Below are 27932 nucleotides of genomic sequence, written 5' to 3' on the forward strand. Positions count from 1 at the left end.
AAGTGTAGGTGAGCGAAAACTATATTAAGTACATTCGAGTGGTTGGTCAAATGAAATTGCTTACAGACATGGGTCATGTAGGGCTTCATCGCATACACTCTGATGCGTGGCCCATAACAGACAGGGACATGCTCACTCAACGCTCCGCTCTTGAATCACATGCTGTCAAGGTTGCGGTGCGTGGTCGACGCCGTGTCCAAATAACTGCTATCAAACGTGCATTGCTTAATAAAAAGTGTTTGCATTTGTTTCGTACATCCACGCTATCATTTTCTAACATTTGATCCGATACAATAAATTTATTTACAGTAATCTCACTAGAGGTTTTGATTTATTATAAAATTACCTAATTCCATTTTCTTTAACAATGAAAGGTTTACCTCCACCTATGAATAATTATCATTTAGTAATACATAATATTTCACGTAATGAATTAACAAATAATTATTGTGACTGCCCACATCTAACACCTTCCACACAATATTTAGGAATTATTATAGATCAGCATTTACGTTGGGATAAACAAATTGATTTTATTTGTACAAGTATAAGAAAGACAATTAATAAATTCATAATACTTCGAAATTTTATCACTAAAGAGGCATTGAGAATAATATTTTTAGCTTCAGTACAATCATTAATACAATATGGTATAATACATTTTGGTAGAGTAGCATCATCGGTATTTAATCCATTAATTTTTTTTACACAGAAGATTAATAAAAATTTGTCTATCCAAAAATATGGATTACCCAACAAAATTAATTTATACAGATATTGAAGTATTAACTATTGAAGAAATTTATAAATATAGTTTACTAACTTACTGCTACAGAAATTAAATAAAACATAAATCTAATCAACATGAGCATCATACTCGAAGACAAAAGTCTACTTTCCCATTGATTGAGCCTAAATGTCATACAAGTGCACCTCTTAAACATGGTGCTAGTTTCGGCCCGAGACTTTATAATAAAATTACAAACCATTTTCCAAATTTGAAATATTTTAAAATTGAACATTTTAAAAAAGAAGTTTTTAAAATTATTATGATATATAATATTAACAAATATGTGTATTTTTACCTTTTTATTTCTGTAGACTGTATTCATGTTTTTATTGAATATCACTGGCTTCTGTCTGATTGTCAATTTGTATTAAATGTGTTTTTCTCTCTCTTTTTCTCTTTCTTCTTCTTCTTTTTTTTTGAATGATATTTATCGGCTTGAATTAAGTTAATTACTGTATTTAATAAACTGTCTTTGTAAATTTTATGTTACATTATTGGCTAAGACCACACCGTACACGAGCCGTCTCTTACGGTAGTGGCTAGAAACATTTTTGTTTTATAATTTTAATTTGTACTCACTTTGCCTACTAGCTAGGTAAATAGCGGCCTACATTCACATTGCCCAAGGCAATTGTCACACAATCTGCTTGGCATCCATTTCAGTACTTCAAACCTTACTACAATACGATGACATAATGTATAATTAAGACATATTTTAAGTTGAATTAAAACTTCATTATTTATTCTGAATGATATAAAAGCTTTAGGTCTAATAGTGTTCTGCGTAGAACCTATTATTCGTCACCACATTTTTACTCCTTAATGCTTTAATAGACGATTGATAAATACTCAGCTGTTCATTTCCTCACAATTATTACAGGACGAGATAACACTGCTATCCTCTAAAAAGTTTTCGTGTACTCTTGATTCAGATTCTCTGTTCGGGTTGAACGATAATCGATTGATATCAGGCTTAGCACTGGGAAGAAAAGTTTCTTCAGTTTTCTTCGACGTTCCTTTCATATGGTATTCGTTCATCTTCTAAGCCGTTCATGGTCGTATCACTGGCGCTGAGCAGATGATAAAGCATCATAAATCACCTATCGGCGATTAGTTCTTGCCTATAAGCCATAAAAGAAATTAGTTGGGACGCATTCAAAAGCGGATAAACGACGCCGTAAATCATGGCTTTCTTTAATCTGAAGTAGGCTCCAATACTTCTTTCCTCTTCTAAAGCAAAATTAGATTCATGTTTTGAATTAATGGGGATCGTGGAAGACACGGTTTGTGGGGGGCGTATCTAATTCCGTTTAGGGCATGGGCATTTGTTCAATGTTAAGGAGGCTATTTCGCTCATCGTCATTCACCTATGGCAGTCATGTCAACTGATGCCAATAGACGCAAGCGCGTTTTTTAGAGTTTAGGAGAGCCTGAGCGCTTTACAGCGGAAAGGAAAGAGGCTGACGAAAGAGGTAGTATATGTCGCTCGGTCGAGCTATATACAGGGATGGCCAGCACTGATTCAATGAATAAAGGGAAGAGAACTTATTAAAACTGTATCCATGTTAATTTTTAGATTTGTCTGAGAAGTATAAGTGCATTACAAGAATGTAAGTTTTAATTTTAATGCGCGCTGGTTGAGTCCCTATGGGGGAAGAAATTTTCTCATGATATTTCGGCCAGTGTATGGGACCGGTGTCCACCCAACATCGTGATGCACTTGGGGAGCTACGATAGGCAGCTAAAATCCACTTTCGCAAACCAGCTATAACGGCTGGGGGGATCATCGTGCTAACCACACGATATCTCCATTCTGGTTGGATGATTGTCCACCTCTGCTTCGGGATGTGGACGTGAGGCTAGCAGCCAGCTGGTCAGTCTTGGCCCTTCATGGGCTGTAGCGTCACAGATTTACTTTTACCTGTATACACATTAATTTAATTATAGCAGGAGAAAAATACTTTTCATCGTTATAACGTACCTTAAACAGTTTATGAGAAACTTCAGTAATATTATAACTTCCCTTTTTATGTTTTCTAATGTTCATTTTACTGTTGAGGTTGCACTTATTCTCTCTGAACATTAATCGTTTGCTTGTGTCAGTCGGCCTGGTTGGTACGTTGGCCTTCTATGCCCGAGGTTGCGGGTTCGATCCCGGGCCAGGTCGATGGCATTTAAGTGTGCTTAAATGCGACAGGCTCATGTAAGTAGATTTACTGGCATGTAAAAGAACTCCTGCGGGACAAAATTCCGGCACACCGGCGACGCTGATATAACCTCGGCAGTTGCGAGCGTCGTTAAATAAAACATTTTTTATTGTGTCAAGATGTTGGATAATAGTCATAATTCTTATGTTGGTATCACTGAAGCATGAAAACATAGTGACATCTTTAGGAATATATTTTAAATATATTGTCATATAATTTGACGGCTAAAAAAATTATTTTCTGTGTTTTGTATTTTTATAAAACGTTAAAGTACATATAAATAAATAATTTTAAAACGATTTTAAGGTATGTAATATGTTAAGTTATATCATTTAAGATTGTGAATCACATATTATAAGCTATTCTATGGGTATATAGTGCAATTCATATCGAACAACTGACTTTGGCTCTTAAAATTTATTGTAACATCATTAGTATTGAAAATTATAAGAAATTAACAAATTCCTTACGGTACTTTTAAATTACAGTACACATTCAGTAAAACCCTAAAGTAATTAATATCAAACAGTAAATTTAAGTACTTAGAATACATTGTAATGTCACTGAATGGTCTGTCCCACGGATCTTAAAGTTTTAAGTATTTGTGTGAGATCTTATTGTACAGCTGATAGCGAACGATAAAATCAATGCATATCTATTCATATTAAAGTAATAATTTAGTGTCTTCGGTTAGAAGATATTGGATGTTAAAGAGTTGCTGTAGACTTAACCTCAATTTGAATTTATTTTTGTGTTGTTTCGTATATATACAAATTTATAAGCTCTTACGGGGACACTCAACTTAAAAATTGGAGAAGTGTCATTTTGTATATCAGTTTTACAATATTACCTTTTTGAACCTAGTTATGAATTTTTAATCGTTAAAAAATTTAAAATTTAATTTCATAGAAATAAAAATAAATATATTTTTACACTAATTTACGTGATAGAACTAAATCAATACACAGAATTCTTCCCCTCTTCATTGAGAAGGCACAGTCAAATGCACAAAGCCAAAAAATTAAAATAAAAAAAATGATAATTAAAAGTGATATTTCAATTAATGAGTGATTAAAAATTGAAATATTTTTTTTATTTTGAAAAGTATTGGATCTAATGAGCTGAGATTTTGCATGTTACTTCCCATGTGTATATTAAACTTTTTCTCCAAATTTGAAAAAGATTGGTCAAATAGTGAAGAAGTTCCAAAATATAGTTGAGCGTTCCCTTAAGCTGGTCCTATAGATCAGTAATACTGACAGTATATTCAGTAATGACCGATATTGATTGTGGGAGCATGCTCATAGACTGACTATGAAAAATTGATATTGATGACTGATAAGAAAACCGGATATCGAATTCCAGTCTCGCACATACTTGTGCCAGTATTCAATATATCGATGGCTCAGAACGAGATTGTTCCAAGTCCATTTTACTTTTTTTTTCTTCAGGAGAGCTATTTTAAGCTCCTGACATTTAAAGCTTCATGAAACAATTTGGAATGGCTTCATAGCAACCTTATGCAGAGGAATATTTACAATTTTGTTAGTTTCATATGCAGACAAGAACTGGAACGCAATGAAATACAGATTTATTTCTTATAAAAACTTGGACTTAGAACAGTCTGGTTCTCAGCCATCGATATGTGAGACACACTGATTGCATTTTGTTACTATACATGACTGAGTACTTCTGATTGAGGTTCTGACTGATACGTACATGTTTTCAGGCGGTACATCTCCCTTGACGATATGTGTCGGAGGAAGAAAAATTGTTTTTATCTCCTGGCTTAGTTACCTCATTAGTAATGCCTTATTGATGTCACTTGGTTTAGCCCTGTATTCAGACAGTTGACTAAACGACAACATTATTAAGAAAATGAATCGAAAAGTGAGAGAGGCAGTGAAAATTCTGAAAGCTTTCTTGGGTTTTCTATAGCAAGCGACACTGAAGGTTATTTGACGAAAAAAGTGGGGAAAATGGTATAATTTTGAGAGGGAAGATAGTTTGAAATGTGAAGAATTCGTATAGGAAGTTATTTGATTTGAAAACTTATTAGAAAATAGGTGAAAATTAGAAAGAATTTATCGGTATACATAACCTAAAAGTGATTACTTAACACGTGAAATAAAGATGTAGAACACTTAAAAATATAACGCAAAACACATTTCACTTCACTAAATATATGGAAGGCATACAAAAAGTCTGAACTAACCAGATTTACTGGAGAATACGATACGGAACTTTACGTTTTTTGGTAGATTGAAAGTTTTCATGAGGCCGAGAACCAGGTTAGATTAGGTTAGGTTAGGCTTTTGCCATGCCTTGCATTGAGCGTATTCAGAATCTCAGCGCTGAGCAATCTGATGGCATCACCGTGTTCGAATTTCAACGATGACGTCACTGATGCTCCACCGGTGTCGCACCGGTTCCATCAGCTTGCAGAGGTGGTGGCAGTATCCATCAGCCGCCATCAGTGAATCTGATTGGTTCTTGTATAGGGCGGGAATTAGCAGACGAATGATATCGTACACTGTTGTGTCATGGCGGTGTTTTCTGCTGTATTGTTTGTAATGGAGATAACGTAAAATAATATGTGAATGGCTTATGAACGAACATGTCAACGGACCATTACTATTAGCTTACCGGTTCAAGAAATAAAATTGTTTATGCTCTCTTTTCTTTGAACGAAATGACGGTATGGAAATTTCGCAAAATCTTGCTACCGTATCACATAGGCTACAACAACTTGTACAGCCGCCGTGATAGCCATTGAAACTTCCAACAGTTTTGTTCCTATTTCGCAATAGCGTGACGTCATTGATGTTCACCGGCCCGGTGAGATTAGAAATACGCTGATATATAATTATTATATTACGTCACCGTAGCCTTTTTTGTTTCATCAGTGTGATGTAATATGGCTGTATCGTATTCTTCAGTAATCCCAATTAACCTAACCTGCCACAGGTTCCCGCTTCGGAGAACTTAAAAAAATTCAAGTTGGAAGTTTCAGTGTCGCATGTTGTAGAAAAACTGCTTTGTTTTCATCTGTAGAGAGAATGAATTAGAAATGAAATCAAATCATTTTATAAGATAACTCAGGAAACCAATAGAGTATTTTGAAATAGGAACACGTGTTTTATTTTTATGATGTAGAGTAGTAAACGTATTTATTCCAGTGTCAAGTTCGATGATACTCCGTCGGATATTTTCATCTACAGGCAGCTCTTATGTATTATATTGAGAGTACGTCAGGAAATATAGCTTCAGGACGATGGGGCTCCTGCGCATTACAATCATAAGTTAAAGATTTTTCGGCAATTCGATAAAAAAAAAGAGTTGGTCAATATGACGTACATAAATGACATCTTAGAAGATCAGTGACAGGTTAGGTTAGGTTAGGTTTGTTCAGGTTTTTGGTATGCCTTGCATATATGTTTTTTGGTAGGAATATGAAAAGCCTGAAGAAACCAAACCTTATCTGTCTCTAATTCTCGGCGATGTCCGCCATATTGACCAACATTTTCTTCCAAATTACCGATTTTTCTAAATGGACGCTATCTTGGTCGCGAGATTGGTAGACGTGGTCCGTGTGCTGACCGTCATCGGTTTTTTTTTTCCTGCGACGTGTTATAAATTACATATACTAGATTCCAGTTAATATAAAATGACTTAATGGCGAGAATTACGACAACATTTGGCGATATTTGAATTACGCCAGGTATTTTTTAAAGAGCTCACCAATAGCAACAACGACATCGATTGCAGTGTTTTTGAGCAGCTTTAGTAAAAAAACATGTCTACCCTAGAGCATTTAAATTATGTATACTAATGATTAATTAAAACTTCAGTCTGGGATGATTTTCAATGCATTCGTTTACATCATGACAATATTACATGCCAGCTGATGCTATAGTTGCGACATCCATATGCGATGATCCCAGATGAATTTCAACTAATATGCCGGCGTCATAATTACCTTTATTGCCCTACAGCATATAAATCAGATGTCAGGGAATACATTCCCTATCTCAGAATACTCTTATAGGTTTTTTATACTAGACATATTTCTTTTAAGACCTTCAGAAGTATGTATTTATTTATTTACACTGCAAGTGGGCAAATACCCGGGAGTTATTTCTAGATTCCCTGAGTTATTTCTAGATTCCCTGAGTTATTTCTAGAAATATATTATATATAGAGAGAATTTTTCTCCGTTCCATTACTCTTTCATCGTATTTCTAGAAAATTTTCGGTGTTATTCTGTTCCATCCTGTGTGCAGATATCTCGATGGTGGGATGTAAGGAGCAACAATATTTGAACAAAAACACATTTCGGCGCATGAGTAATAAAGAAAGTTTTTAAAACAATTGAATCGTGAATTGTAAAAACCCCACAAGGAGCAATTTTTCTAACCATAGAAGTGTATATTATGTACTAACCATTTTAATATTGAACAGCGTTCAGTGAAAATCACAAAACAACAATGGGAATTTTAAATTCTGTATAGACAATATTAACTTTTTAATGACATCATCATTAGTCCCTCTTAAACATGTATTCTTTTTCAAATTTTGCTGCAGTAATGGTACTAGGATTGTTCTTAAGATATTAGATAATTTCAGAACGTGATACTTCAAAATTAATTTTTAGTTTCAGTTGCCTTGGTCAGATTTTCAGACAGTTTGTTTCCGTCATCTGGCAAGATGTGACAGAATGAACTAAAAATTCTTTCTCAGAAGGGATTATACAGTGTAACTGACGTTACAAATAATAGGTTATTAATTTCAGTAATTCACGTATGTTGACGATTTCTAAAAGAATGAACTCCATTTTTTGTCCACAAAATTGTTTTTCAGAAGCAATGTGTTCGTACATACTTCTTAAGATATAGAGTTCATCGCATAATACATCTTCATCCAGCTAGATATCCAGTTCGTCCAGACAGCACGAAATCTCAATTTCTGTACATTTCGGCGTCCAGGCAGGATAAAAATTGCTGCCTAGACGAAAGTCCATTTCCTGGACTGTTGGCAATCCTAGTCCCAATTTCCTTTTAACTCATCTTTTAATCTTATTTACTAAAATTATGACTGTAGATCTTGTAGATTCATGATTATCTTAAAACGCATAGAAGCTATTTTTCTTATTGTTCTGGGTAGACGCATACTGAAAGAAATACATTAATATTACAAGGACAACACTGTCAGTGTTAATGATGGTATGATGCCAGCTTCATAGAGTTGCTTGTACTCGTACTGTACCACCACCACACATACAAAGTTTTACATTTTCATGCGGAAATCAAAGTACTGAAGTTATCGCTCATTTGTTGTCCACGTTTCCCTAGCAACGAAGTATTTATTTATTGTATATATATGTGTGTGTGTGTCTAATGCCTACCCACTTCACTTAGCGTGATTCGGGTTCCGCATACTGCGGATAGATGGCAGGACTGTGACCCATTTTCAAATTGCACATCCTTTCGGCGGGCCATGTTATGCATGATATGTATTTATGAAGAGTTATGTCGTGTACTAGAGTGTGTGTATGTTAAGTTTTCGTGTAAGTGTAATGTAGGGAATGGACGAGGAGGAGGAGGATGATGGTGAGGAAGGGAGAAGGGTAAACCCGGTGCCGGCACTTAGTCCACTCCTGTCGAATAGCACCAAAGGGGCCGCCAGGCTTAACGTCTCTATCTGACGGACGAATCACTATCAAGAGTGACATATGCCTTTCCTTCATATGCACTGCGGAGAAATTTTGGATTTAACCCAGCCATATTTGTGCACAATTTAGTGCACAATTTTACAAGAAAATTTCTGCCCCCGCCGGACATCGAACTCGGACCGGGTAGTCTGGAGACAGACACGCTACCACAGAGCTAACTCGGCGGACTATTTATTGTATACAGGGTGATTCATAAATACCTGTAAAAACTTAGTGGTCTCTGTTGTGAGAACCAAAATTGCAGTTCTAACCCCAACACTGAATATATATGTTAAACTATCATATAAAATACATGAATATTTGGTTGCTAGGGAAACACGGACAGCAGATGAGCGATAATTTCAGTATTGTTTGTTTTGACGCATACTGTAATATAAAATATCATTCATTCAAAATAAGTTGTAGGTAGTTTCTTGTGCTGAATGAAGCTGTATATTGTCAAGAATATTTCCTACAAAGAAATAAATTTTAAGTACTTTGCTTTGTTTTATAAGACTATAAATTTAGTGGATTGAGTAAAGAGAACAAGAAGTTTTGTGATACGCTAGGTAAACAGTCGTCCACTTTATAGGGATTCAACTTTGAGCGTTTTTGTTGGTGGTAGATTGGTGGAGTGGTGTAGAGTTAATCCGCGGTCTGTTGTGCTTCAGCGAAAGGAGGAAGAAGTCCATAGGGAATTTTAATTGGCCCATAAATGAGTTGAAGTTTGGGAACTTGGGGGAAACTCGTCAGGTATCCAAAGCCGCTGCTGATGTTGGGAACTTTTAACATTATATTACCTCTGCTTCGCGTTTTGGTTCTCTCTTATAGGGCCCAATTGAAACGTTTTGCTCACCCTAAACCTCGAACTACCATATAATCTAACTTTCGTTAAAGGCAAATGCACCCCACCTCCTCCCCACAAACTTGAGCAACTACCAATAATGAGATTCAGTGAATAAATTTACGTGTGATATAAGAAACACGCTTAGCAGCAGCGAATGTATTCAGGAGATGATCTCTCGAATTCTCGTTTACTCCTCTCCTTTAGCTCTGTGGATGAAGCTATTGCTTGCAATTTCAGCAGCCATTCTTTAATTGCGCTGACAGATCGTTTCCTCCATTTCCTTTATCAAGAAAGTCTGAAATTTAGCATAGAGAACAAATTAGCTTAAACTTAAGGCATCCGAGTTTTTGTATTATTCATTAATGTATTCTTATGTACATTCTAAAATATTTTCTTTGAGACTTGTTTTTATTATGAGTCACATATCTTTTACTTTACGTTATACGAAGAAGAGAAAAGAAATATTGTGACACTGTGTAAGTATTAAGTATTATAGACGTTCTCAGAATCCCTGATACCGAAAAATAATCTCGGTTATGCCGTTTGTCAATATGAAGAGTGAAATGCCAAACGTTCTAAGTGGCAAAAATATGTTTTTACAGGAGAGACTAAAAACTGTTCATCTCAATAAATATTTGACCAATAGGATGTAACTTTTATTACACATGCCATACTTTAGGGTGGTCAACCAGCATCCATTTCCACAATTCTGTAGATTCTTGTTACCTTTATAAAATTATTTAAATTTAGGAACGTTTTAAGTAACAATGCATAACCTTGAAACGGTCTAAGTAGAGACCTTGTGTTATCACTTAATGTCATTTAAATACTAGAGAAAATCAAACTAGAAACAAGAATTTATAGGCGTTTCCTTTTATTTATCAGTAGTACTATCATATCTGTTGCTGCTTCACATAGTTACAATTTTTTTTGTACATGGACTTTCTTTTATCTTTTTGTCATTTTCAGAACAATTCAGGAAATACAGAACAAAACTGAAACACAACTGAACGATTAAACAAAACCTATGAAATTTTACCACGGCAGAGATCAGTAAAAGGGTTAACACGCCATGTGAAACAGTTTTGCAATAATACTGACATTTGCATCCGGCCTGCTAAGATATCGGTTAATTATTGTGAACTTCAATCTAAACTTAATGTTATTTTAATATTAAAGGTTGAAGAAACTTATAATTAGAAATAATTTAAAATTAACCTCAACTTCTGCCATAACTTCACTTTTTCTCCGAACATATTCTTCTTTTCGATTTCTTGCTAAATGTTGCTTTTTCTATCACACACCATGCCACTTAATAGAAAACACTATTGTTATGCTTCGGCACTTGGAACGTTTTAGATGCTTAGAACAATTTTAGACCAAAAACTGAAAATCAACAAAAACGTCACTTAGAACGTTTGGCATTTCCACTTTTCATATATTTGTGTACAGGAATTTATCCTAAACTATTTTGTTCATATGTAATGCCTGCAAGTCAATTTATCGGGGCATAAAGCACATGAATTATAATTAGGGAACGGATTTCTAGGAGCTAAAAAAGAGGGATTTATGAATTTATAAAATTCAGTTTAGGACTTTTAGGAGTTTATATAAAATTAACAATTAGTAATTTTAATTTGAGTAAAATTCCATTTTAGGTTGTACATAGGACATTGTGTGGGAGGGAAGCCGGTTATTCAGCACTATATTTGTCTTTCTTGTAAGTTTGTATTGGTGGTAGTAAGGAAAAAACTGTATTTCTTTTCTCCAGTCTTCATATTCAGGCTGCAATGTAGTAAATTTATTGAACTTGTATTTGGGAAGCATCCAATTTCTCTTTCTAGCGATATACTATGTGGTTCAGACTCAGTTGTTTCTTCTCTTTTTTGTATGTTCGCACATGTCCGGAAAACATCTTACAGCTTGGTTGTGTCTAATCTCATATCTAAAATGCCACTTGAGTTGGACGCAGTACAGTATTATTAAATCTCATGCTTTGTCATTTAATGACTAATTAAACGTAACATTTTTTTCTTCATTCGGTGCAACATATAATTACACTCCGCGCTAATCAGTATTGTTGTATAATATTTGTGGCAGAAGTTGCAGAAGAGCGATGAACATAAACATGTGTTGTCTCGTGGTTGTAAATCAAGTATCGTCATAAACGTAGTTAGGTTATATTCGGCATAACTCGGAAATATTCCAGTCGCTATGAATCAGCCGAACACAAAAATCACATTGTGACAAAATCACCACTATAACAGTGAGAGAAATCGCCATCTCCGCACAATATGTAACTCGTAACGATTATGCTGACTGTGATTATATGACTATAAGCGACAATAGCAATCGCCAAGAATGATCTGAACATAAATCACAATATGAAACATTCGCCATTATCTATCACAGCGATTTTTCTGGAGCTATTACAGTTCTGAGCAGTAGCGGCTGGTGGTCAAAACAATGAGTGTGCTACAATCTCTATATCGGCCTACTGTATACACTTATATGTATTTATCTTAATTTGAGACTTGCCTAGTGACGAAATATGAAGTCCATACGACGTTCCTTCCTACTGCAGAACTTGTCAATTACCCTAGTGTTAAACCCTTCCATCTTGGACATCATACTCTTTTCTATTGGCAGTATTGCAAGAGCAGTGAGGCGATCCTGGGACATAGTGTTCCTTAAAAACGTTTTTATGCGTTTAAAGAAAGAAAAACATCTTTCTGGCTCAGCAGTGGTCATTGGTGTTGTAACCGAAATATTTAACAACTTTGTTACTTTACAGAATGGATCCTGTGAATTTTTGGAGGCTATGTTATGCATTGTAACAATTGAACAGCTCCATCTACATTTCAGAAGTCGAGTCTTCCATATAGAACTCCAAGTTGTGTCTTTAACACTCTTTTGTTCAGTACAGTATAGCTGTTGACAGCAACTTCAAGTTCGCGTTCAGGAAAATTATGCGAAAAATTGTCAAAAAATTTGCTGTTTAACAGCTTTGTTGCGTCTAGGTAGGTTAAAGACTGAAACGATAAGTAGTTTCCTGAATTATACTGTCACATAATTCCTTGGCTTCAATTTTCTAGACTGACTGATTCAGGAGGAACCTCAAAAACCAGGTAGATGGCAGCAGAGGTCGGACACTTGAAACACTTGAATTACCAAACACATTCTACATAGTTCCGAGTTCTTCCACAAACAAGCATTCTTTCGTTACGCTTTACTTTTGTAATCTCCAAGCTGTGTTGTGCTGAAGCTGACTACAGCATTTCCCCGCGTAAAAATAGCCAATCAGAGCAGCTTCGCACATGCGCATTAGTTGTCTACATTCTCATGTAGAGTTTTGAGTAGCACAACGTACCGCCTGAGGCACCAAAGAGCGAAGACTAAACACTCTATAACGCGTCGTGAACATAACCACGGGAAATTGTCAAATGGCAGATCAAATATTATGGTATTGCAAATACATTATTTGAGCAAAAAATTATCATTGTACTGTAGCACATAAGGACGGGCCGCTCCTGGTTCTGAGCTCTGGCGGCTAAGCTCTGTGGGCACCCCACCACTACTGAAGTAGAGATGGGAACGAGATATCGGTTTTTATGAAATACCGATATTTTCGTTTCGATGTATTGATATCGAAATTTTTATTCAATATATCGTATAATATATCGATTTTCTCATAAATTTATCGTTTTTTTGTGAAATTATTATCATTATCAACAACAACAATTTCCACACTAGACAACTCCGATAATTCCCGAGAGATGGCGCTAATGAAGGTGGACAGTTACATAATTGTGCAACCTTGAAATCAACGCAATCAATGCCTTGCTCTAATTGGCTGGACTGGAATTCGAATTCAAACTGTTTAATATGCAGCACCAAATTCAAAATGCAGCGTGTGCGAACGTGAGACAGACGGGAGATTTATCTACTACTGTTTTGATAGTGTTATTAATGTTCTCCAAGGCAGGAGCAACTCCCACCCTGAAAAGGAACCGTCTGACCTCGAAACGGGTAGGCCCATCAAAAATTTTATTTCTATATTCTGAAATGGAAAGAGAAACAAGGATTTAATACAGATGTTACATTTGTTTACGGCTATGATTTCTATGCACAACCTAGTTCTGACATTCTGTTTTCTTATTATATCTTTTAGTTCATAAAAATTCTATCCCTATCATCATCACCATTTTTGTTTGGAATGTTGGAGTGTAACAATAACTTACAATGGGAACTTACTATAGAAGGATTGTATCAAATCAACTGTGAAGTTTGTTAAAACTTGTAACATTCTAAGTACGGTTTACTTACATTTAAAGATAATCACAATTTCTGTTTACTTACATACCTTTAAAAATGATTACATTGTTAGGTAGAAAAGATCATTATATCTGTGTCTTGGATTGAATCCTATGTATATAAAATCGTGTTCCAATATCAAATAGTCTACCATGTAGAGTTCACTTAACTCTTTCCCACTATATCATTTAAGCTCACCTTACTTCGACCATAATTTTGATTTAGGTTGAAAATGTATTGTTTACTGTTACAGTTTTATATTTATGCTTTTTACTGTTGTGATGTCAATTTCAGTGGTAAAAAGGAAAATTAAAATGTAATTTTATTGTACTGCAGTAAATGAACACCTAAAAATGCAGTTTGCTTACGGAATAGCTATATATCGATAATCATTCGATATGGGCTATCGATATATTTTCTTCAATACATATCGATTATAGAAATTAGGTTTGCAATATCAATATATCGGTATTTAAATTATTTCCTCCATAACTATACTGAAGTTTTGAGAATCGTATGAATCTAAGCTGTTAAAATGTAGAAGTACATAACATTTGTTGCATTTTTTTTTTCACTCGAGCTACGTATACGTGTACTGTTCCAGAGCTAACAGTAAGTTCGATTTGTTGGTGTCGTATAATTTCATTGAGTGTTGACAGGCAACTGTCTAGCTCATTTGATTGATACTGGAATCTAATGACACTAGCAATTTATTATATGGATGAGTGACGATGTATATGACGACAGTTTCGCAAATTCAATTTCATTACTGACAGATGTCGATAAGCGATTATTATTTGTAACTCGGAATTTAGGAAATTGATGGATTAATTTATACTAAAGCGTTATTCATTTTCTTTCCTTTTGTAGCTGTACTAGCTTTTCTGCATTTACATTGTAACAGAATGGCGCATAATTAAAACACATAAATCTCTTAATTGCTGTAAACTAATTAGTCGAGTAAATTAAACTGTAAGTCCGTCGCTATGTATGCAACGGCTAATACACACTGATTTAATAATTAGTGGAAACCATAAACGTGGGTTCTATTTCTCACCTACAGCAATATTAGCACGTTACCAATATGATGTTTTGCATTGTCACGGGAGAAACTCCACATTTTTGTGTAGTGTGTCTGATTAAAATGATCATAATTATGCGTAAAAAAGTTTACATTTTAATTCAGATTCAGTATTTAGTATATTTTAGCCCTTGCAAGAGGGTATGATTTCAACTGCTTTAATAATGAAGTAGAAGAATTTGATGCACCATATTGTATGCAAATTGCCATTGTTACTGCACTTATGGCCATTTCTTCATCTGTGTCTCACAGCTTTTGATTCCATTGTCTAACTTCTGTCATTTGTCATCTTCAATGTAAAGTTCATGTTTCTCTTCACTCTGTTCTGAATAGTGTCTCAGTCTTCAGGCCAACGAACATAATATTTTTCCAGGATTTCCGGTCTTCATAAAATAATCCTTTCATCATGTAACATGGTTAAGAAAATATCTTCCACACGCCTAGATTTGGCGGTATGCTTGCGTAAGATCCATTTTTTACCACTATATAGTGTCATGTTGTAAAGTATTTACATAAATATGTAGAAAAAGTTCTCCGAAATATGAAACCAAACATGTAGCATTAAAATAATGGTTATAATAAAATTATACTTTAAAATAATGATTATAATTATATGTTAAAATAGTGGTTATAATTATACATTATAATGATTATAATTATACATTAAAATAATGGTTATAATTATACGTTAAATAATGATTATAATTATACGTTAAAATAGTGGTTATAATTATAAATTAAAATGATTATAAGTATACATTAAAATAATGGTTATAATTATATGTTAAAATAATGATTATAATTGAATAATTTCAAGCGATTTTTTTTCTTTTGAAATTATTCAAGCCTGCTTCACTGGGAGCTTCTACCTAAAAGCCAGATTTGCATAATAATTATAATTATATATTAAAATAATAATATAATTTTTAAAATCTATAAAGGACAACTAGAACATACCTGAACGTCTAAATTTTCAGTCATGTAAAATAATTGATCGATATTAAATTTGCAAGAAAGTGATAAATTTATTCAGATATTACCTTCATAGGCCCATTAACCGTCAATATAAATGTAAAAGTCACCACTTCTTGCTATAAATAAAACGTAATATTTTAAATATTGTTATTAAAATTTATTTCAAAGCTATTTTTCCACTAGAATTCCAAAGGTCCGTAACGTCTTCACCGCAGATATGAAGATTTTTTTCTGTCAGTACCTTGTATTCAATTTCAATTGTTATCGGTACAGTAATGATTTCAGAATATTTTTCTTTTGGGGTCAGCGCTTTAAAGAAATTATGGGGACCAGATGGTATTCATAAGCCATAGAATTCTTTATATGGTACTCGTCTGTATTCCCGTTTGGAATAATAATAATAATAATAATAATAATAATAATAATAATAATAATAATAATAATAGACTAATGTTATTATTATTTTTGTTATTATTATTATTATTATATTCTCTCAGTGTGATAATAATCAATCGATAAGCGATTATTATTTCTAATACAGTTTAGTTTGAAACAGCACATTTTTCAATAAATAAACATTCCAGCAAAACACGCCAACAAACTCACTGTTGAGATAAATTGTTATTGTTATAATTCACAACACTGTTTAATGTAATTTTTACTACAGTACATACATTTTATTAAGCTACAGCAATATTGTAACAATAATTAATGGATAAAAAGTAAAATTTATTAACGTTCATAGGAACGAGTACGGAAAAATTTACAGTTTTGTCAATTCAGCGGTTTTCCTGCTAGATTTGACTTTTTTCATGTAGTTTAGCGGGTAAAATTTATGAAATTTGTATTATGAATATAGGAATTTTGAAGTAATTTTTTTAACATAAGCGGCAAAATAAACTCATTTTACAGTGGTATTATAACAATTTATTATTATTTTTTTTTATTTTTACTATTACCTCTTTTATTCAATGAATACATCACAGTTTGCCAAGGGTAAACCATTTCATTATTAGTTTTGAAATTAAAGAACCAAGTATATAGCTAGCTACAATGTGATATTACGGAATTTTTAAAGTACAGAGTTTAAACTAAGTGCTCATTGTTTCTGTCCTGTGTGGGAAATTTAATCAGTGTTGCCAGCTCGATTCTTAAAAACCGCTATAAAAGAATGGAAAACATAGTAAATTGTTATAATACCACTGTAAAATGAGTTTATTTTGCCGTCGTGTGTTTAAATTACCCACTAAACTAATACGGAAAAGCGTCAAAATTAGCGGGAAAACCGCTGAATTGACAAAAATGTAAATTTTTCCGTACTCGTACCTGTGAACGTAAATAACTTCTAACCATTAATAATTGTTGCAACATTGCCGTAGCAGAATAAAATTTATGTACTGTAGTAAAAATTACATTAAACAGTGTTGTTAATTACAAAAATAATCGTAATAACAATTTATCTCAACAGTGAGTTTGTTGGCACATCCAATTAATGGGCGTAATACTAAACTGTATTACGGTCTTAAATTATATACGTAGGTATTTATATTTATGTACCAAAGGTAATTTTATTCTTTAATTCGCGAACATTTATGATTTCCAGTTGTATAGATGAGAAATATAATGTCTCTTGATCATCGGGGAATTTGGTATACAGGCCTGTAGTTCTGTCCTGTAAAACATAAATCACTCTATTTAGGAATCACAGAATAGTATACTACAATACACGGTTGGGAAGTGCTTTTTATAAATTTGAGGAAGAATTTTTTAATTTCCGATATTTTTTGTAATACACTTCACAAACATGTATTGTACAACATTTCTTGCACGACCATTTGCATTTTTAAAACTGCAAATACAGTATATTTTGCATAGAAAATTTAGAGCAATATTATTCCAAAGCCTTCACAAAACTGTACTGTAATGGTAACTAAGTAACAATAAATGCACTATAAGGGTCAATTTCAGTATAGTTTTATGTTATGAAGAATGGTCCCTAGCAACAAGTTTCTGTGTGGGAATTATAATTTTCAAGTCCTAACAACAGTAGCTGTAAATACAACAAAAAACATGATCGTGCAAAAAAAAAATACATTACGTAAGAATCCGGGCTCTATTCATTACGCAGTATTTTGGTCATGGACGCAGCTTTATCTTGCATGCTACTGCAGTTTAGGGTTGGAACTGTCGCTTATGAATGGCTGAAAGCACACAATAGAAATGCGAGCCGCTCCACCCACTTAATATTGACACTGGGTGGGCACAACTGTAATGTAGCTGATGTCAGAGCTGTCATGACCTTGCCAGAGGACGTATCACCCATAATTAAATCCAAATAGTGGTTTACGAAAGTACTAGTAATTAAGCATTTTAAATCCCTACATTTGGGTCGGCTATATCATGTGTCACAAACTCGTGATCGCTGGGAATAACGATCCATGGATAGTGATAATATAAGACTAGATCAACACTTAAATGCGCTAGAATGGGTAACTTTACAAAATTTAATAAATATATACATTTGCCTGTAATTATGAAATGTGGCTCCTAATTGTAGCTAATTTAATGAACTAAACTGCGAGAAATTTTGTTAACACTGCTTATAAAATTGTGCCATGGCGATGACTGTTGCTCATTAAATTGTTTTCATTTCAGCACGGGGAAAAGAACTTGGAAAACGTAACACACGAAGAAGCAGTAGCAACACTGAAGGCCACTCAAGACCGAGTTGTGCTCCTCGTGGCGAAACCTGAAACAGCTTACATGCCACCCCCACCAGACGTCTCGAGTACGCCGCCACCGCCTCGTAAGTCATTCCTTCGTAATATATTTTACCAAGTAAACAATCATAATGTGGTACATATCAGTGAGAAATGGATCTCTCAAAAGATTAGGCTATTTAAGAGATAGAATGAAGCTGTTCCATACTGCGTACCTGTCATTATTGTTATATTATTATTATTATTATTATTATTATTATTATTATTATTACTGAAGAATTATTAAGTTACTTAAAATAAATAACAATGTAACAACTTGACTGTTAACATTTAATATTCATTATATCACCTGATTGACTAGTTTCGATGTAGTATTCATCATCTGAATTCTAGTGAATTCACGCGCTATCTTCTGTTTCTATTATTATTATTATTATTATTATTATTATTATTATTATTATTATTATTATTATTATTATTATTATTATTATTATTGGAAAGGGGAGAAAAATTAATTTTGACACACATACACATACTGACACAATCTCTTCTCGTAAAGAACCAGAAGTCTTGAGATAAGTCTACTGTAAAGTCTTGTCTTCAATATTATAATATAGGTTGAGGTCCTTCAAAATACATCTTAACATTAATTTTTTTACGTAAAGATACAGTATATGTCGAACTTAGAGTCAGGCCACAAAGGAAAAAAACTGGAGGAGGGGGATTCGATCCGGTGCTGTGGATTGAACTTCGGCGTAACTCAATGGTTAGAGCGCTTGATACGTAGAACCAAAGATCCGTGTTCGATCCCCGGTGCCGGATTGAATTTTTCTCCTCTGATATTAATATCAACTAATTTTTTTGCATGTGTCATAATGACCAAGAGCACACCGACAGTGGGGATCCATCAGGTCCGGACCTCTCCTCAAAATGATAAGTTGTAACATGATTACTGAATCTTTAAGCATTGATAGCATATAATTCTGTTATCTATAATTTCACCGAAATGATACACGTACATGTTCATAACACGTTTGATTTGACATCCATCGTCATATCACAGTTTCTCCACAAAATGTTGGTAACAAACTAAAGAAAAAGCCAAGAATACTAGACTTTGTTTTATAACAAAAAAAAAGTGTTTGTATGTGTATGTGTGTGCATTTATGTACTTTAACATCCTTTTATTGGACCACTCCCAAGATAAATCCTGGATGCGCCATTGATAATGACCATTGTATTTTTCATCTGGTTTTTCAGGTCAAAATCCTCCCTATATTTCTAGATTATATCACACCATTGTCACCTATTCATTACTTTAATTGAAGGAAATTAAGAAGCATCTTTGTTGTTTTATGTGTCACTTATTCTAAAGCAGTTTCATATACTGTTCTTGTTTAAGTGTTCAGCTTCAGTTACAAATTATACTGAAGTTGAATAATTTCAAGGGAAAAATTGTTCTAGGTTCGGGTATCGGACCCCGGACCTTTGCCTGAGCACACAAACACTCTACCGACTGAACTTCCCAGGAACTATACCAGACCCTCAGCTCAGTTATTTCCCTTGTAGTATGTACATACCTCAAGTGGGTCGACAGAACGTTAGAGCCCATCATTGAGCGCACATTTAACTGTGTGACTGTGTCAAATTATTCAAGTCAGCTTTACAGGGAGCTATACCTGAAAGCCAGATTTGTATAATACACTGTTCGTTAACAAAAAACCACAAATTTAAGTCACACAGTAAATGTGCACTCAACACTGGGCTTTGACTTCCTGTCAAGCCACTTGAGGTATGTGGATATTATAAGGAGAATAATTGAGCTGGAGGTCTGGTACAGTTCCTGGGAAGTTCAGTCGGTAGAGTGTTGGCACGCTCACACAGAGATCCCGGATTCGATCCCCGGCCCTGGAACAATTTTTCTCTTGAATTTATTCAAGTGATCTTTACAGGGAGCTATACCTGAAAGCCAGATTTGTATATATACTGAAGTTGTTGCGATGCTTTTATGCAATACACACATCATATGAAAACTTAAAACATCTGGAATATTACAAGGCAGAAAAAAAACTATTATTTTTACAAATACACTCACGAATGGGCTCTCATACACACATATTTGCACATGCACATTGTGGATTCAGTTTTGTGGGGTATTTTCATTTTTATTAGAGGAGAGAAAATACTTTTGACAGCGAATTTGATGTTCATTGATATACTGTAGCTACTCTTTGAATTGTGTAAGATAGTAAGACAGTTTACAGCTGTGTATGTTTGATTTCAATAAACAGTGATTAAGTAAATTACTCCTGATAGCCTAATACTTAACAAATTAATATGTTGATTCCATGATAGATTAAAATCCAATACAAGTCCTAACAATTTTACCTATGACTGAACTTCGGCTTGATGTAGTTTTCAATGCAAATATTATATTTTGAGTTTTATTTAAATTTAGACTGAAACCATTCACCTGAAACCAATTGACTGCGATATTATATGATTATATTCCGAGTGAAGTATTATTATTATTATTATTATTATTATTATTATTATTATTATTATTATTATTATTACTACAATAAGAATTACTTAACTCTCATATTTTAATAGTTTAAAACTTTCTTTGAAGTTTGAGTCTTATAAGTATAACTGATAATTAACAATTTTTTAAACAATTAGTACAGTTACATATTAATGCAGCAAAAGTGCGAATTGAAAAATTTGAATTGATGCACGTGAAGACAATGATTTTGAGAATAGTTCTGAACTCGTTATCTCCTATATACATTTTATAAATGCCAAATGCCCTTTACTAGAATTAAGGCAGTTGGCGCACGATATCATTTGTAAAATTGAATTTCAGGAGCAATAGTAACTTAGCAATCCCATATTTAGGAATTGAAGACATTGTAGTAGCCTACGAGGAAGGTGGAAAATAGGAAGGATTGGTAAATGCTGGATTGCAGCGATACACCTGCCCTTGGGCAGAAAACTATACTTGAATGATTTGTGCAGAGACTCGATTGGTTTTGTATAATTTACATAAACCATCTTAATTCGTAATGTGCTAGATTTAATTACATAAAAACATATATAAGACAAAGCTTTACAACGGAAACACTCTTCATAGATGTTTCATATTGTAATATTTCAGAAAATATGAGAAGTGAAATGCACCCATGCCCATAGTTTGAAGAAAATAAAAGTTACTTAGTATATCTCACCTTGATGGGTGAGGTAATGCAAGGTTATTTTACGTTTTACAGTTGCTTTAACTGTTTTGCAGCTCCTCTGGACAAACCAATGCCATATTCAGACTCGCTCAATGCTTCGATGGCTCTGCAAGCATCCACACCACGAGCTGTTAGTGAAGAAGATATTTCTCGGTAAGTCACACAGATATGCAGTTTTTGTACACACAAATTGCTATGTAAAATATTAATAAGGAATGGATTAATTATTTTGTTTCTGCTGTAGGGGAGAGTCGGGTAGTATCGGACATCGGGTAATATCGGACAGTAAGTTTCTTTCATCTACCACACGATGATAGTACCTGATTGACATGGTTACGTTTCTCTGATGTCGCATAGAGAAACGTAACCATGTCATTCAGGTACTACCATATGGTAGTAGATGAAAGAAACGCACTGTCCGATACTACCCGATGTCCGATACTACCCGACTCTCCCCTATATGTTCAATGTGCTTAATCCAAATAAGATAAATTTTTATTCTAGCCTTCATTACACCAACAATGTTGTTTAGGTAATATCACATATTATTATACACGTACTGAGTTGGGGATACTATTTTTATATACCGGTACACTACTCTCAACCTTTAACACCAGCGAACCTTAATTTAAATTTTATGCGAGTAATATAGCTGAAAAAATGACATGTTTATATGAATGTGACTATTGAATCCACTCAATAATTTTGCGTAGATATATCAAACATATTCGTTAGTGCAAGTACAAATAATGAATTTCTATTAAGATTTCTTATTGCCGCTACATTATCACATTATAATAAGTACTAATAAATTAGGGCTCGGATTTCTATGACGTCCTATTTTAATCGTGGTCTCTTCTCACAAACTCAACTTGCTAGCTTTTCTGAACACGATGACATGGTTTTTATTGGTCATATAAATGTATATTTTACCATATTTCAGTATTAACTCATATTTAGTCAAAAATGCTATGAAAGTGTGTGTTTGGCCATGTTACAATAATATTGCTTTAACAATTGTCCAAGTATTATTGACACGTTTTGCGTCAATAATGGCAAGAGATTGGTTTTCTTTCATTTGGTTATTTATTTTGTATTTCCTTTCCTTAGAAACATTTTGTGGTTAAATGAAATTTGAAGGGAACTGGATTCACCAGTAGTAATTTGTCAAAACACAAAGACAGAAGAATGTTAGGAATATGGCCTTTTTTTTTTGCTGGTCAGTCTCGCCTTTACTTCCTTTGCCACTCGCACACATTTGGCGTGTTTAAGAGGTTCCAACCCCCTGCTTGTCGGGTAGTAATTCATATAAACAATCAGTGGTCCTGTTAACATAGCTGTAACAGAATTTTTTACACAGAAGATAAACTTTGCATATTTTTCACACCTCTGTTTCCCTTTCTAATTTTATGAGGTGAACAGTAATATATAGAAAACATTTTTGTATAATGGTAAATAAAAAGTTTCCTACGTAATTTTTACACAATATTTAATATTTTTTTGCGGTATATATCAAAGTTTTATGTCATAAGCGTATGCATATGCATATTTCCATATGCATATTTCCAGACATTTTAAGTCGTGAAAATCTGAACCTTATTATTAATGTGTGTGTATCTAATGCCTACCCACTTCACTTGCGACTCTTTTCCAAGTTGCACACCACTTCGGCTGGCCACGTTATGCATGATGTATCTCTCTGAAGAGTTATGTCTTGTACTGAGTAAGTGTATATGTAGGCTAAGTGTAGTATAGGGAATGGGTAAGGATGATGACAGTGAGGAAGAGAGAAGGGGAAACTCTGTGCCGGCACGTAACCTACTTCTGTCGAATAGCACCAAGGGGGCTGCCAGGCTTAACGTCCCCATTCAACAGATGAATCGCTATCAACAGTAGCATATACCTTCTCTTCATATGCACTGCGGAGAGATTTGGGATTTAACCCAGGCATTCATTCAGTCATAGTGTTCTGCCCAAGGGCAAGTCTTTCACCGCAAACCCAGCATTTTCCAGTCTTTCCTAATTTCTGCCTTCCTCTTTGTCTCCTCCTGTATCTTAATTTCGTCTATCATCAGATATCTTCTGCCCCAAACTCTTCTCCTTTTCACCATTCCTTCCAGTGCATCCTTCAGTAGGTAGTTTCTTCTCAGCCAATGACCCAACCAATTCCTTTTTCTCTTTCTGATCAGTTTCAGCATCATTCTTTCATAACCCACTCTTTCCAACACAGCTTCATTTCGTATTCTGTCTGTCCACTTCACACGCTCCATTTTTCTCCATATCCACTTTTCGTTTCTCTTCATTTCGTCGTAATGTCGATGTTTCTGCCCCATACAATGTCACTCCACACATAGCACTTTACTAGTCTCTTCCTCAGTTCCTTTTCCAGAGGTCCGCAGAAGATGCTCCTTTTTCTGTTAAAAGCTTCCTCTGCCATTGCTATCCTCCTTTTGACTTCCTGGCCGCAGCCCAAATATATCGGTGCACAATTTAGTAATTCGAAGTTGTGCACTGTCATCTCTCCTAGTCCTGAGGTAGAAACTTTACATGAAAATTTCTGACCCTGCTGGGAATCAAATCCGGGCCGGCTAGTCTGGAGGCGCTACCAAAACGCCAACTCGGTGGGCTTTATTATTGTCTGATAATATAAAAAATAACGAATGAAATCCGTTCACGAGTTCAAGTAAACAGCTTCTGTTATTATATATAAAATATTGACACAATTAACATTTGCATAGACCGACGTTCTCCGCTCCAAATGAAGCACTTGTGAATGTATACTTTCATAAGTGCATTCTCCCCTCCCCGGTTTTATAAATTGAGAACTATGTTACCCTTTTGTAATTAGAAATGGAGTGTGAAAAGTTCTGTGATTCAGAAAAAGTTGCGAGCTAAAAACTGCTCTGGAAAGTGTGCGCTCACTTTGGACTTATCTGCACCCCCATTAGGCATTGATCGCCAGTAGTATATAGTACGGCTTGGAATTGCAAAACTGCCGTGTAGTAATTACACTGCTATAATGTATGCTCATTGGGAAGAGGTCGTGAATATTGACCCTGGCCATTAGTACAGATCCCGGTTCCACATGGTCCAGAGGGGAACTAATGACAGTACGAGCCGTCCATCCAGTCCGCTAGGTAAAAGTTGGGCTAGTGAGTGGGGGTTTAAGTATTAACCAATAAATTTGGGAGGAAAAAGTGCTGCGTGGGAGGGCGTGGTGGAAGGGAGATTGTAGCTAATTGCTTCCCTAAGCCTGAAACCATTATTGCATTGTACTGTAGTTCTCTGACTTTCTATTTTACAGCCCCTTTTATATTTGAAATTACCCACCTCAGTTCGGTCTGTGTTTCTCAAAGTTAAAAACTCTCGAGCATAGAAATATGAATCCAAGTAATCTTCACTTCGAATCTTGCATTTTTTGTAAGCTTAGCCTATATATATATATATATATATATATATATATATATATAAATATAAATATATATGGAGATTGCAAAAATCACGACATAATAGATACATAATAGATTTTTACTAATCTTAACGAATTAAGTGATTCTGATTAATATGTAGATAAAAACAATCGCTACAAATCGCGAAATAAAGTTCTAATAGCGAAATGTGAACACATTAGTGAATTATTACTATTGCATCGTTTTATAGCGAATTTCATATTCTGAGTTTTTTTTTTTTTCGGATTTTTTTTTTCACTTGAATTTGTTATACATCCAAGTAGGCTACATTACATGGTATTCCAAGTGTTCTGATTACGTTAGTGAACTCAAAAGATGGAGAATTCAACATTTCACTAGTAATTTTAAAGTGTTAATTTGAGGGCTTCAAGCTTTTTTCGTTTTTAATGAATGTGTGTTAAATATAGTCTCAATCTAACAAAATATTTGTCTAATGGCCATACCGCACCTTTACCAGAATCCAATGAACCTTTAATGTTAATTATTTGGAAAGTAATATTATTGAGTTATGTACTACAATTCCAAAATAATTGTATTTTCCAAAATTTCCATTGATCTCCGCCAAGAGTGCAAATCAATCTCCAACAATCTCCGCAGACACCAGTATTTAAAAACACAAATGATAAAATTGATCTCCATAAATATCTGCTCCTCTATATAACTAAATATTGGAACATTAAAGTACTTCATTTGATTTATTAATGTTGTCATAGTTCTAAATTCTTCATGAATTAATGTTATTGCTGCTGTTGCTGCTTTTGGCCAGTCTGGATTCCATTTCATCAGCTTTTTGGCGTCCCAGTGTAGTTGGCTGTTGTTCTCTGTAGCCTTATGTGCCAGATCAAATTTCCTGCATTGTAGCAAGTGTTCTTTATCGATCTTGGTGTTAGATTCAATCTTCTGATTCTAAAGTGTGTATCCTTTTAAAATGGATTGCAAAATTGTTGTATCCAATGTTAAGGTGGAATAGAACTAAAGACTCTCTCTTAGATTTGTTCTTGTTTTGTCCCGAAGTGAAGTCAATTTGTTTCCAAACTTCAGTGTTTGCTGTGTTTCTTGCTAGTTGTTCTTGGTGGTTTCTCATCATTCTTTTTAGCTTTGTCCTTGCAGCTAAGACGTTAGTGGGAGTTACAGTTTCGTGTAGTGCAGTGCCCTTCTTAGCCAAGTAGCCTGCCGGTTCGTTTCCTGTTATTCCAACATGTGACGGAATCTACTGCAAGAGAAGGTATTTCTTAGGTTTTTGAGGATTTTTATCATGCATTTTACTTCTTGCAGTTCTTTTAGTTGCGCAATAACATAATCTTTTTGGATGGTGTAAGAATTTTGTCGTGTGCAGTTTTCGAAAAGTCTTACCATAGTTGTTTATGGGGATGGATTAGGAAAAATTTGAATTACGAAAAAAGAAGTTAAATACATAATTGTTATAAACTTGATTTGAAATAAATATTTGTGAACCATTATGTTAGATGTTAATTTTTATAAAGTTAACTGTGTACAATTATAAAAATAATATTTGAAACATTATCTTAAATATCTTATTTTTACCCTAATGATAATAGCTTCAGTAATTATCGTAACTGTAATTGTTTAATCTGTAATCGATTATAAAATGCCAAACTCTGATAAGAAGGATGTTAGGAGTATAAGCTATTTATATTCTTATCATTATCTTCGATTTGTCTTTTTCTTTTGGAAAAAGAATGTGTGATCTTGGAATTAGTGACCGACTTCTTCGTAGTAGTAGATTAATATTAATAATACTTTGAGTGATAAAAAAAACTTGCACTATAAAACAAATTAATATTACGCGGGCTCAGAATGACAAGGTTCTATGTGACATTTTTAGCAAAATTGAGATTTTTGTTGCATTGAATTCTCCTACATCACAGCTATCTACCATATAAATTATATGTTGATATCTCAATTATTGTTCGTGATAAAGTTAGTTTGAAAAGGTTCTTATCTGCATTGATTTTATTAATAACCAAACTTTTAAAATGCTCCCCTGTAAAATTTACTAAACACTATATAGAACCTTGTCATTCTGAACCTTCGATTAATGTAATACTAAACAAATAAATTTATGAACAAACAAAACACGAAACAGCAAATTGAGTGCCCATCTTCAACAACGTTGAAACTGCTTCTGAATCATTGGTGTGGTGTTTTAAACCACACGCAAAAAGGGCAATCGTTTCATGTGATTGTCGCAAATGTCCGAATTTTATAATAATAAAATGACTTTAAAGTTCTTTCACCTCATTAAAATAAATTATAAACTTCAAAATGTTGGTCACAAGAAACGGTATAGAACTCTATAATATTTTAGGAAGATAAGAGCTATACTATTTATCCCTCTGATTTTTTGGGAGGTAAGTCTTACCCCCTTACCCTTCTGTTGTTGCGTCATTGAGTTCTTGTTCTTGGACGTGGTAAATTGATGCGATCACCTGAATAGCTGCTTTGAAGTTTATGAGAAAACTGGTATTTATAACTCAGTAGTTGATGCACTGTTAATGCAAGAACAATGGCTTTGATTTCTGCGTCGTAATTGATTTTGTGTTGGCCTGTTGGGGTATGAT

At 34.2% G+C, this 27932-nt stretch overlaps 1 protein-coding gene across 11 annotated transcripts in view; it reads left to right on the forward strand.

Annotated features, from left to right (window-relative positions):
• dlg1 (discs large 1) overlaps positions 1-27932 on the forward strand; it is a 1351531-nt gene that overhangs the window by 952465 nt on the left and 371134 nt on the right. For 10 of the 11 annotated variants that reach the window (XM_069849439.1, XM_069849443.1, XM_069849448.1 and 7 more), the window contains 2 exons: positions 18580-18730; positions 21934-22033. In XM_069849439.1, coding sequence (XP_069705540.1) covers positions 18580-18730; positions 21934-22033 — 251 coding nt within the window. The remainder of the gene's footprint in view (positions 1-18579; positions 18731-21933; positions 22034-27932) is intronic. The other variant, XM_069849441.1, reaches the window with a different exon arrangement.

This window comes from Periplaneta americana, chromosome 16 (genome assembly GCF_040183065.1).
Source record: "Periplaneta americana isolate PAMFEO1 chromosome 16, P.americana_PAMFEO1_priV1, whole genome shotgun sequence".
In the NCBI taxonomy this organism is placed as follows: domain Eukaryota; kingdom Metazoa; phylum Arthropoda; class Insecta; order Blattodea; family Blattidae; genus Periplaneta; species Periplaneta americana.